This window comes from Daktulosphaira vitifoliae, unplaced genomic scaffold (assembly GCF_025091365.1).
Source record: "Daktulosphaira vitifoliae isolate Bord-2020 unplaced genomic scaffold, ASM2509136v1 Scaffold_4, whole genome shotgun sequence".
NCBI lineage: Eukaryota > Metazoa > Arthropoda > Insecta > Hemiptera > Phylloxeridae > Daktulosphaira > Daktulosphaira vitifoliae.
The window spans coordinates 22,362,329-22,376,612 of NW_026099575.1; the positions used below are offsets into that span (position 1 = coordinate 22,362,329).

At 27.2% G+C, this 14,284-nt stretch overlaps 1 protein-coding gene across 7 annotated transcripts in view; it reads right to left on the reverse strand.

Moving 5' to 3' along the window:
* Nucleotides 1-799: 799 nt before the first annotated feature.
* LOC126903643 (uncharacterized) overlaps nucleotides 800-14,284 on the reverse strand; it is a 46,494-nt gene continuing 33,009 nt past the window's right edge. For 2 of the 7 annotated variants that reach the window (XM_050681981.1, XM_050681982.1), the window contains one exon: nucleotides 800-2,605. In XM_050681981.1, coding sequence (XP_050537938.1) covers nucleotides 943-2,298 — 1,356 coding nt within the window. In that variant the 5' untranslated portion in view covers nucleotides 2,299-2,605 and the 3' untranslated portion in view covers nucleotides 800-942. Of the gene's footprint in view, nucleotides 2,606-8,062; nucleotides 9,585-14,284 lie in introns of those variants that run through there. The other 5 variants (XM_050681986.1, XM_050681984.1, XM_050681985.1 and 2 more) reach the window with 5 other exon arrangements.

A 14,284-nucleotide genomic window follows, 5' to 3' on the forward strand; every position in this document is an offset into this window, starting at 1 on the left:
TCGGGCACCCTTATCCTAAGATTCCACTTGACACGATCTCCCACATCTTCTACGCTCACATCAGCTGTCCTCAAATCGCATTCAATAGCATCCCTCCATCTCTTTTTTGGTCTTCCTCTATCTCTTCTTCCTTCAACATTCATTTCTATAACTGTTCTTACAGCTTTCGATTCTTCTTTCCTCATACCATGACTAAACAATCTAAGTCTATTTTCTGTCATCTTATCCACGATTGACGCAACACCTATACTTCCTCTTATATGCTCGTTCCTTATCCTATCTTCTCTAGTCACTCCACTCATCCAACTAAGCATTCTCATCTCTGCTACACTTATTCTCTGCTCTACTTTCTTATCAACCGCCCAACACTATTAACCATACATCATAGCTGGCCTCACAATTTCATACTAAATTTAAAAACTATAATTAGTATTTATTCATATATTATATTTTAAAATCAAAGAACTACTAATCAGGATATAATTAAAGAAATAAGAGTTCATGTTGCTTTTAAAATATTTCACCAATTTCTCTAAAGGAAACACTATCTACAGATTTGCATCGAAGCGTTTCTTATGATAGTGATTTTAATCACTGTCAGATATCATCTGTAATTGTCCCATCTATGCCTCGTCCACACTGTACTACCGTTTTTTTTTTTTTTTTTTTAATCTATACACATTATTCATTACAAGAATGTGTATAGATTATAGCCAAATAAATTTTTGTAATTATTATGATTTTGAACTAGTATAATTAAAATAAAAGTGTTATTAATATTGAATATTTATTATCGTGCATTATATAACATTATATGTTACTATGAACAAAAGTACGGTAATATTGGACTAAATTATATGGACTAGTTTTATTTAATAAAAACTATAAAAAATTTATAATGATTTAATAATTTAAACATGCAGTTCAATAACAATTAAACAATTATATGTCAGATAATGAAAACACATATTTAATTTTTTTCTCAATTTTATCAAATAATTTATTTTTATCCGCAAAATCAATTAATGACTTAATAACATTAAAGTCTTGATCTTCAAATAACTTTTTTATATCAATAATAAAATGTTCAGCAGCGCCTAAACTATAATAGTTAACAGTTTCCAACTCTGTTTCGTTGTGAACTGTTTGTATTTGTTTGGAATTTTTAAAGGAATATTCTTTGCCGTCTAATTTCATTTCTTTTAATGCATTGCACCCTAAATCCAAACATAAAGTGTTTAAATATGATTTGAGGAGGTAATCATCAACATCTCTCTGTGTTTCAATTGTGTTTTTTACCTTATAAACAAAATCATCTTCTTTTAAATGTAAATACTTCCCAAACTCAATTAGTATTGCTATCCATTTATCGACCAAACATTCCTTAATAAATTTATTTTTTTGTTTATTAACGTATAAGAAATGTTTCCATGTTAATCTTAACATAATGACTTTTAAGAAGCTAAAAACTGACTCGTAGTATATTTGAATACCATTTAATTTGTTTGTCCCCCAATCAATTCTATGTGCATTTTCATAATTTTCACGCAATTGCAGCATAGTACTTCTTTCGATACCTCCCCAATTAACTTGCACATTGTATCCATTCATTAAAAAATTCATATAGTTTTGATCATCTGAAATATTTCTAATAAAAATATTTTTTTTTGCAAACTTCCTGCAGTTTATTTTAGATAATTCAGTATTTTTCAAAATAAAATTTCTCATGATTTGTGATTTTTTAAACATGTAACTAGATATATCTTTCAATGAGCAATTATTCAATTTTTTTAAATTCCTTTCGTCCACATAAAATTTATTTTTTTCTTTATTACATTTCATGGATGAAATCTCAGATTTTAATGCATCTAATACAATATCATGAGTATCTTTAAGGTATAATTTTAGATGCTCATATATTTGAGATTGATGGAATTTCACAAAAAGGCGACAAACATTGCCTAAATAAATGTTTAATAACCATAAAGAACCCATTTCAACCACTTGTAAACCATAAATCGTACTCATCATATCTTGAATAATATTATAATTACATTGATCTTTATAATATGTTTTTTTATAGTTAAAATTTGGATGATGTATTTCTAATCTAGCTACTTGCATATAGTTTAAAGCGTATAATAAATAGGAACATTTTAAAAGCTTAACATTTTCGACACACTTCAATTGGTTATTCTTGTATCCAGTATCGAGTGCATCACTATGATTCACTTGTAAGAAAAATAACACCACAACTACTTTTAATATCATAGTTGAATTATTGTTTTGAATTAACATTTTAGTGTAACAGACAATAGTAATTATATAAAACTAATTGCAATAAAGTATTAGATACGTGAAATATAATATACGTCACTTTCTCAATAATTATTGAAAACTGCAACTTCTCGGTATTACAATTTTTAAGAAATGTTATTTAGTGAAGAATTAGTTCAAATATAGAAACTAAATTTTGTTTCCATTTACTTTATTCATATATTAATAATCAATGACGTGTTCATGAGTTTTTTAATAAGAGTTTACGTTTTCAACTTAGTCTGATTGTTTTTTGTTCTCTTGTTCTTTGTATGGTACTGAATAACACCTAAATAAATATATATGCATTAAACAAATCCTATTAAAATCGCCGTTGTATTAAATAAATAACTTGAACATTTGTAATTGTCATATATATATTATCGAATAAATACCAAAATTTTTCATAAAATAAAATAAACACTAAAGATATTTTAAAATTGATTTGGCACCGCCCTACGCTATAGGCAGGCGCTCATCCGTGTTTCTCTCGATATCAGACGTGCAACTATTAATATTACAATCATTTGTTTCGGTTGTCTCTCCGCCCTTGACAACGAGATAAGGCCGCCGCCGAGTATGGATTACGGATATTGCGTTCTGTTCCGTTTCCGACGAACACCTTAACTGGTTTGTGCTTGAGTTACGTATTATTTTCCTAGTGAATTAAGCTTTGGTGTTCTTCGTTATCGGTGTAATTAAACTATATCGCGACAAGATATATATACATACTTATAAATATATAATATATTTATATTATAAATGTCTGTGCGGCCGTAGCAGTTGATTACGCATTAACGATATTGTGTCTATATTCTGTACTATCAACTATATTGTGTCAATCTATATACATCTACCTATCTATATATACATCCCTTGTGCGGTCATAGTGGTAGCGTACGTGATAAAATGTATATAAATAAAAATAATAGTGTTCGTTCAATAATTTCTATTTATATGGGATATTTTTTTTTTGTCTATATAAATTATCTTACATTTAATGTTTAGATATTTTATTTTGTGATTTAATTTAATAAATAAATATTTGTATAAAAAGTGTCCTACAATATATTAAATATCTTATAATTTTTAATCAGGAAATAGTGATTTCATAACTGACGGTTTTAGAACCATTCATAGTGGAAATGTGAAAAAAAGAAGAAACGGAGTGGCAGTAATATTACGAGGATATTGGAAAGACAATGTACTCAACTCGTACCACCTAAATACAGATTTCTTATGGTGAAAATAGAAACAAAGCCTACAAACATTTACATTATACAAGTGTACTTCCCTGCATCTAGAAGTACGGACAAAGAAATAGAAGAGACATACGAACAGATTAAAGAACTTGTGCAACTAACAGAATGCAACTCAAACGTATTTATCATATTCAGTTTTAACGCCTCAATAGGTTATGAAAGAAGAAACTTCTCAGGAAAATATGGACTAGGGAAGATAAATGAAAAAGGGACAAGATTGTTAGAGTTTTGTGAACAACAGGAACTGATAGTAACAAATACGTACTTTGAAGTCCCGCTAAGGAGAAAATATACATGAAAAGCGCCTAAAGATAGAAATCTGTATCAAATAAATTCCATACTCGTAAAAACTAAGTTCAGAAATCAGATCAAATCTAGTTATGCCTACCCAGTATATGACATCGATAGTGATCATAATCTTGTAATGGCACAATGCAACATCAAATTTAAAAAAAGAACTAAAGTAACAAAAATTGTGCGTTGAAAAACTAAAATAGAACCGAAGAAAGTCATGGATGACTAGACAAATTATTGAATTGATTTAAAGAAGGAACAAATTAAGGAACTGAGATTACAATTTATAAAAGCAGATAAAAAACGAAGTATTAACAAAATACCGTCTACCAAAAGAATGTTAGCTAAATCACAACACACAAGAAATAGAACGTTATCTACTAAGAAACAATACAGGGAAAGCCTATAATAAAATTTAAAAACTGCAATATAAACCCAAGAAATCCAACAACATAGTTAAATATAAACATAGCAAAATTATTTTAAAAAATGAAAAGGTACTAGAGAAGTGGAAAATGTATATGGAAGAATTATATGAGGGAAATGAGGAGATCGAAAATGAATTGGTATTTTGAGGGCTACAAAGTTAGAAATTTTATAAAAATACACGTATTCTAGATGCATTATTTCTGTTGGGAAAACCTAATTTCAAAAAAATTGATTTTAATTTTTTAGCTATATATTTATTTAATAAACCACAAAAAATTGAAGTTTGAGAAAAAAGTGTAACATGTAAAATATAGCATTAGAAAATCAGTAAAGAACCGCTACAAATTGACATAATTTAATGATAGCATTATGTTGTTTTGAAATCACATTTTTTTTTGTAATTGTTTTGAATATTATTATATATTTAATATATTACAATTCAATATTATTATTATATGTGTTATTATAATTAAATTTATTATTTTATTTGCAAAATAAAAAAGTTAATTAATTGAATTATTATGACAATATTGTAAAATATTTAAAAAATAACATTGGTTTTATTCTAGTAGTTAGAATATTGTGTCTTCATAAATATTAGATAATTATATCTTGAGGCTTTTTGTGGTCCTGTTATGAATTGGTACAAATTTGTGTTTTTCCCTAGTGCCGAGAATAGATTTTAATAATTTTAACTGAGCTGTTAATNTACACTTAAAAAGTGGTAAAAACTAATACGGATACTATGAATATAAACAAACTAAATTAAAGAAAATACAAGATAATTTAAGTTGAAAAATGAATGACTGTCACTAAAACGAAACTGATAACTATGGACACTTAATTATATCATCTATAATAAAAAACAGAGGAATGAATTGGCTTGTTTATTAACTAAGAGGAATCTTTGAATTTCATCCTGTACTACAAAATTATACTTTGCTTGTAAAATGTAGCTTTGAAAGATTTGGTTTTGACCAAATATAAACGTCAATCGATACTCAGTTAAGTCTAGTACAAAGAATGATGTAGGGATAATAATGGATGAGAAGACGAAAAGTAAAGTAGTAGAAGTAGCTAGGAAAAGTGACAGAATTATAGTCGAAAAATTGATATTCGAGGAAAAAGTGCTGAATGTAATAAGTGCCTATGCACCACAAGTAGGATGTGATGAAATAGATAAGCAAGTGTTATGGAGAAAGAATGAGGTGATGCAAGGGGTACCTGACAATGAGGATGCGGTGACAGGTGGAGATATGAATGGACATGTAGGTAATGACAGGAGAGGATATGAAAGAGTACATGGAAGGTACTGTTTTAGTTGGAAGAATGAGGCTAGAGAAAGAATCCTGGATTTCGCAGTATCGTATGATCTTGCTATGGTTAATACTTATTTTAGAAAGAAGGAAGATAATTATATAACTTATAATAGTGGGAGGAATAGATGACAGGTCAATGTGGAGAGAGTGAGCATAAAGCAAGTAAAAGATTGTAAATTTATACCAGGCGAGAGTGTAACTACACAACATAGACTGATGGTAATGGAGTTGTGGTGTACCGGAAAGAGAATAAACAAAAATAGAAGAAACCCAAGGGAAAAATCGAAGATCCAATGGTGAAAATTGAAAGGGGAAAATTAAAAAGAGTTTGTAAAGACGGTAATAGAGAGGACGGTGTGTAATGTCCAGAGAAAAGTGTTGATAATAAAGTACTCTCGAGTGATGATGATGTGAAAAAAAGGTGGAAAGAGTATTTTGAAAAAATATTGAATGAGGAATACGCAAAAGAGACATTAGAGGATATCTCATGGAATGGGAAAAATAGGGAGGAAATTAATCAAAGACTAGAGGTGTGTCGATCAATAGAAGTAAAACAGAGTATATAGTGTACGAGTTTGACAAAGGAGAACACGAGGTAGGTGAAATGAGGAGGTTAGTGACAATAGGCGAGAACGTGATTGGAGAGGTAGAGAGTTTTAAATATTTAGGGTCAGTTGTGCAAAAGAGTGGTGGTATTGACGAGAATTTAAGACACAGAATTAAGTATGGGTGGAGAGAAGCGTCTGGTGTCTTATGCGATATAAGAATTCCAATGAGGCTAAAACATAAATTCTAAAAGACTGTAATAAAGCCAGCTATGACTAGGAGTGACTAGAGAAGATAAGATAAGAAATGAGCATAAAATAAGGAGTATAGGTGTAACGTCAATCGTGGATAAGATGAAAGAAAATATAATTAGATGGTTTGGTCATGTTATGAGGAGAGTAGAATCAGAAGCTGTAAGACAGTTATAGAAATGAATGTTGAAGGAAAAAGAAGTAGAGGAAGACCAAAAAAGAGATGGAGGGATGCTATTAAATGCGATTTGACGACAGCTGATGTGAGCGTAGATGATGTAGGAGATCGTGTCAAGTGGAAGTTTAGGATAAGGGTGGCCGACCCCTAGTAGTTGGAATTAAGGCGAAGGAGACACGAATTGTTCATAAATTATAAAAATTCATCGATTAAATTTAAAAAATTATTACATTTGTTTGAAATTTCTCTCAACTTAACTCAAATTGAATACAGACGTTGCAAGTCAGGTTTAGATACCCCATAGAAATTTTAATATCTTTCACTCCTGCAGACATGTTTATATTACTAGCACACACTTAAAAGAAATACGGTAACACAATATTATTGTTTTTTCATGTTCAGCCGTGTTTTTTATTAATTATGGCTAAGGTGTGGACGGGCGTAATAGACTATGCGAGATGTGAATCGCTTGTAACATAATAAAGTTATCATGAGTATAAGGTCACAGGTAATTATATTCAAACAGCGCGCGTCGTATATCTGTAGGCTCGGTGTTGCATATACACACATGATTATTTATTAAACAAATCATTTTCCCTACCACCTGTGATCCTTGTCCATACCATATAATACCACATTATAATGGTCACACTGGTACCTACCCTCTACCATGTGCTATCGAGCCGGCTTTGGAAAGTACGGTTATGTTCGAAAAAGAATATCCCTATCATCATCACTCTCTTCTTCATCGTCGTCTCATCAAATTTTGGCGTGTCTTTACAAATCCACGATGGAGGAGTAAAAATTTCAATTTAGCTTGGTCATGATTATGGCAACTTATCACCTGAAATTGGACATCCTGAACAAAATCTTATATGGTATAATTTAACTTTATGTATTCCTGCACAGTGTATATAATTTAATTCATTGTTTTCTCATTTTTGGTTAAATGGCCATGACGTTTGTATTATTTTATTAATTAATAAAATAATATATGGGTTAACTATAATTTTATATTATAAGTAATGGTCAATCGCTCTATTTTTTTTTCTTTCGTTTTTCATTTCCCTTTTACCATGAGCAGTCAATTACTCAGATTTCGTCAGGTTGGAAATGGTGAACATCTCAATGACTCCTCTAGTGAATCTCCTCTACATTTATATCATAAACAGAGAAATTTATTTAATTTTCATGAGCAATGTCTTTAACTAGATATGATATGTGTACTTTTCACGTATCATTAATTGAAATGGGTCTAGTGAGAGCTGAGAAAAAGTGGCTAAACATAAAAAAAAACCCATAGTGAAATTAATTCCTTCTCAGCTTCACACGGAATCAAAAAATTTACTTATTATTGAAAGTTTAATAATAATGCACTAGAATATATCATTTTTCTTATATTTTTAATAAAAAATAATATCAAGCAATTATAGTTATATTTAATAAATACTATACACAATTGGGAATAGTTTAATAATATAAACAAACAGTTCAATGACAATTAAACAATTATATGTCAGATAATGAAAACACATAACTAATTTTTTTCTCAATTTTATCAAATAATTTATTTTTATCCGCAAAATCAATTAATGACTTAATAACATTAAAGTCTCTGTCTAAAAATAAAAATTTCATATTAAAAATAAATTGTTTAGCTGCGCCTAAACTATAATAATTAACAGTTTCCAACTCTGTTTCGCTGTGAACTGTTTGATATTCGATTGAATTTTTAGAGATGAGTTCTTTGCCGTCTAATTTCATTTCTTTTAATGCATTGCACCCTAAATCCAAACATAAAGTGTTTAAATATGATTTAAGGAGGTAATCATCAACATCTCTCTGTGTTTCAATTGTGTTTTTTACCTTATAAACAAAATCATCTTCTTTTAAATGTAAATACTTCCCAAACTCAATTAGTATTGCTATCCATTTATCGACCAAACATTCCTTAATAGATTTATTTTGTTGTTTATTAACGTATAAGAAATGTTTCCATGTTAATCTTAACATAATGACTTTTAAGAAGCTAAAAACTGACTCGTAGTATATTTGAATACCATTTAATTTGTTTTTTCCCCAATCAATTCTATGTGCATTTTCGTAATTTTCACGGAATTGGAGCATAGTACTTCTTTTGATACCTCCCCAAATAACTTGCACGTTGTATTCATACATTAAATTATTCATTTTGTAATTATTATATATAATATTTTTAATTAAAATATTTCTTTTTGTGAACTTCTTGAAGTGTTTTTTAGATAATTCAGTATTATTCAAAATGAAATTGCTCATGATTTTCGATTTTTCAAGCATGTAATTAGATATATCTTTCAATGAGCAATTATCCAATTGTTTTAAATCCTTTTCGTCCACATAAAATTTATTTTTTTCTTTATTACATTTCATGGATGAAGTCTCAGATTTTAATGCGTCTATTACAATATCATGAGTGTCTTTAAGGTATGTATTTAGATGCTCAATTGATTTTGGTAATTTGTTAAATTGGGAACAAACAATGCCTATATACATGTTTAATAACCACAAAGAACCTATTTCAACCACTTGTAAACCATAAATCGTACTCATCATATATTGAATAATATTATAATTATATGCATCTTTATAAAATGCTTTGTTATAGTTAAAATTTGGATGATGTATTTCTAATCTAGCTACTTGCATATAGTTCAAAGCGTATAATAAATAGGAACATTTTAAAAGCTTAACATTTTCGACACACTTCAATTGATTATCCTTGTATCCAGTATCGAGTGAATCACTATGGTTCACTCGTAAGAAAAATAACACTACAGCTACTCTTAATATCATAGTTGAATTATTGTTTTGAATTAACATTTTAGTGTAACAGAAAATAGTAATTATATAAAACTTATTGCAATAAAGTATTAGATACGTGAAATATAATATACGTTACTTTCTTAATAATTATTGAAAACTGCAACTTCTTGGTATTACAATTTTTAAGTAATGTTATTTAGTTAGTGTGCAAAATACAAATATAGAAACTAAATTTTGTTTCCATTTACTTTATTCATATATTAATATATCAATGACGTGTTCGTGAGTTCTTTATACAGAGTGGCCCACCACTTACTGACAACTTAAATAACTTTTGATCNGTGGCCCACCACTCACTGACAACTTAAATAACTTTTGATCCAGTTAATATTTTTAGCTGATTTTTTTTTTTAATAATAGTTATACGTTAGGTCTATAGCTATATCTCAATAATTAATTTTTTTACATTTTATTAAAAATATTAATTATTTTTAAATTTAAATAAAATGTAAAAAAAAAATCTAAGATAGCTATTTTGTAGAGCAGAATTTAAGAAAAATATTAGTAAAAAAATATCTTATTAATATTGAGTAGTAAATATTCTGTAGCGTTTTGAAGTTTGTGAAAATTTGAATTTTCATGTATTATTTTACGGTATTAAACATTGAAATACGTATTGAGAAAAGGACAGAAGAAAACTCTATCTTTTCAGTATACTTTTGATTGATAGTGATAAGTAATAATTGCCTTATCTAATTTCTAATCATGGTATTAATGCCAAGTTTGTAAAGTATACACATTATCATCATATGTATACACAATAATCATANTCTTAAATTCTACTCTACAAAATAGCTATCTTAGATTTTTTTTTTACATTTTATTTAAAATTTAAAAATAATTAATATTTTTAATAAAATGTAAAAAAATTAATTATTGAGATATAGCTATAGACCTAACGTATAACTATTATTAAAAAAAAAAATCAGCTAGAAATATTAACTGGATCAAAAGTTATTTAAGTTGTCAGTGAGTGGTGGGCCACTCTGTATAAGGGTTTACGTTTTCTTATTATTTTTTTCTTCTCTTGTTGTTTGTATGGTAAACATTAACAAATAAATAAATATTTATTCAAAACTTATTCAATTCGTCGTTGGATTAAATAAGTAATTTGAACATTTGTAATTGACTTTATATATATCCATTGCATATATTTATATACATTATCACATAATGTACATACAATTGATTGGTGAAAAAACAAATTAAAGGGTATTCAAATATACTACAAGTCAGTTTTTAGCTTCTTAAAAGTCATTATGTTAAAATTAACATGGAAACATTTCTTATACGTTAATAAACAACAAAATAAATGTATTAAGAAAGAAGATGATTTTGTTTATAAGGTATAAAACACAATTGAAACACAGAGAGATGTTGATGATTACCTCCTCAAATCATATTTAAACACTTTATGTTTGGATTTAGAGTGCAATGCATTAAAATAAATGGAATTAAACGGCAAAGAATATTCCTTTAAAAATTCCAAACAAATACAAACAGTTCACAACGAAACAGAGTTGGAAACTGTTAACTATTATAGTTTAGGCGCTGCTGAACATTTTATTATTGATATAAAAAAGTTATTTGAAGACAAAGACTTTAATGTTATTAAGTCATTAATTGATTTTGCGGATAAAAATTAATTATTTGATAAAATTGAGAAAAAAATTAAATATGTGTTTTCATTATCTGACATATAATTGTTTAATTGTTATTGAACTGCATGTTTAAATTATTAAATCATTATAAATTTTTTATAGTTTTTATTAAATAAAACTATAATTGTTTGATATTATTTTTTTAATAAAAATATAAGAAAAAAAGATATTTTCTAGTGTATTAATAATAAATTTTTGATTTTATTAATATTAAAATATTAAATTTTTGAGAAAAAAATTAAATATTATTTTCTTTATCTGACAAATATTAGTTTAATTGTCATTAACTGTTTGTTTATATTATTAAACTATTCCAAATTTTATATAGTATTTATTAAATATAACTATAATTGCTTGATATTATTTTTTATTAAAAATCTAAGAAAAAAGATATATTTTAGTACATTATTATTAAACTTTTTATTATTATAAGTAATTTTTTTTATATAACTCATTTCTACATCACCTAATTTTTAATTGTGTGTATTTAATCTCTGCCGCGTATCTGATTTTTTATAAACGCATATTAAAAATCGTTTAATCATTACTACTCAATATTCTATGATACTTATATAAAATTACTTATGGTGGTGGTCGTAATAACATTAAAATTAATAAAATGCGAATCTTTCCGATTTTAAGAACTATTGATTATTTTTTAGGATTTTTTCCCTTATTATTATTATTATTTAACTTATATAAAATTCTTACATTATCCAAGTTCAATAATTTTGTTATATAATTCTTGTTGAACCTCGCATTTCAATTTTTACTACTTTTACTAATAAAAGTTTAAATGTCAATATTTTTAAGTTATAAGCTTTCATAAAAATTAACTTAAAAAAAAGTTAATATATGACATTTTGAATTGAAATTTTATATGGATTATTTTTAACATATTTAAAATAAAATAAATGTTTATATTGAAATATCGTTTTTACTCATTAGTAATAATATCAAAAAAAAAAAAAGGTTATGGAAAAAATCTAACTGCATTTTTTAAATCAGCACAGTATATTTTGCTCTAAGATGATTAAAAAATATTTCATTTTATGATATGACTTTACTGTGTAATTCAATATAAAATCGTATTCTATATTCCCATTACTTGTGGAGATATTTAATCTAAAAATATAGTTAAAAAAAACTAAAAAAACACGCTTTTAAAGTACATCGAACTAAAAAGCTAAAAATAATTTTTAAAATAATATGAAAAAAAAATAAAAATAATAAATGATAATAAAATGATAAAAGCGTCGGGCGCTTAATATACGAAAGCGTGTTTTTTTAGTTTTTTTAAACTATATTTATCTTTCACTTTTTAGTTTCATGTTATGATAGTAGTTACTATCAATATCATGGTTGTAACGGGAAATCAAGGTTCGATTCCGGAGAGGGAGTCAGAGAAACGGCTCCCACATCCAAGGAAAGCAGCAGGCGCATAAATTACCTCACACTGAACGTGGAGGTAGCGACGAAAAATGACGATACGGAAATCATCCCTCGTAATCGGAATGAATACTTTATATCTCTTAGAATAAATCGTGTTAATATATAAATTGTAATAGTAATTAGAATATATTTATACAAGTAAAGCGACTTAAGTACGTAAACGTGTGCACTAGGTATAGTTGTGTTTTATGGGCGGGCGGGTCGGACTAACGTTACACCTAATGTATAAACGGCGGTAGGAATATATACGTAAGCCGTATGACACGCGGATGGTATTGGTCAGTCAAAATAAAAATTTGTTTATATATACAGTGAGTCAAAAAAGTCTCTGTACATTTATAGATGTCTATGATGTTTTATTCAGTTTATACACATTGAACAATGGAGATACCTATTGCAATTCGCAAATTAGTAATAAAAAATGGTAATTCTCTTAGAAATATTGCACAAACAATTAATAAATCACATTCAACTGTACAATTTATAATAAACCGATATAATGAAACTGGTTCTTTCGAAGATCGAAAACGTAGTGGTCGTCCCCAAAGATTAAAATCTCATAACAGGAGAGCTATACTAAGAACAGTTGAGAGGGAATTAAAAAAAAGTGCACCAAAACTTACTGGTATGATTGATAATGACTATAATGTAACAGTTGTACCTCAGACAATTAGTAATGTCTTTAGAAACGCAGGATATAAAGGTTGTGTAGCTAGGAAAAAACCTTTTATCAGTAAATCAAATAAAAAAAAACGTTTAGATTTTACAAAGACACACATAAACAAGGGAAATGATTTTTGGAAATCTGTATTATTTAGCGATGAAAGCAAGTTTAATATTATTGGTTTAGATGGGCGAGATATGATGTGGAGAAAACCTAACAAGCAAATGGATTGCAAAAATTTGTGCCCGACGGTTTATTTTATAGTACATAAAATAAATATAGTTTAAAAAAACTAAAAAACACGCTTTTAAAGCACATCGAAAATAATTTTTAAAATTAACTTAAAACAGTAATGAACGAAAAATACTAGTATTATTGTGAAAAAAAGCGTGGGTGCTTTATGCCATATTTTTTGTATATTGAGCGAGAGATGTTGATGATTACCTCCTCAAATCATATTTAAACACTTTATGTTTGGATTTAGGGTGCAATGCATTAAAAGAAATGAAATTAAACGGCAAAGAATATTCCTTTAAAAATTCCAAACAAATACAAACAGTTCACAACGAAACAGAGTTGGAAACTGTTAACTATTATAGTTTAGGCGCTGCTGAACATTTTATTATTGATATAAAAAAGTTATTTGAAGATCAAGACTTTAATGTTATTAAGTCATTAATTGATTTTGCGGATAAAAATAAATTATTTGATAAAATTGAGAAAAAAATTAAATATGTGTTTTCATTATCTGACATATAATTGTTTAATTGTTATTGAACTGCATGTTTAAATTATTAAATCATTATAAATTTTTTATAGTTTTTATTAAATAAAACTAGTCCATATAATTTAGTCCAATATTACCGTACTTTTGTTCATAGTAACATATAATGTTATATAATGCACGATAATAAATATTCAATATTAATAACACTTTTATTTTAATTATACTAGTTCAAAATCATAATAATTACAAAAATTTATTTGGCTATAATCTATACACATTCTTGTAATGTATAATGTGTATAGATTAAAAAAAAAAAAAAAAAA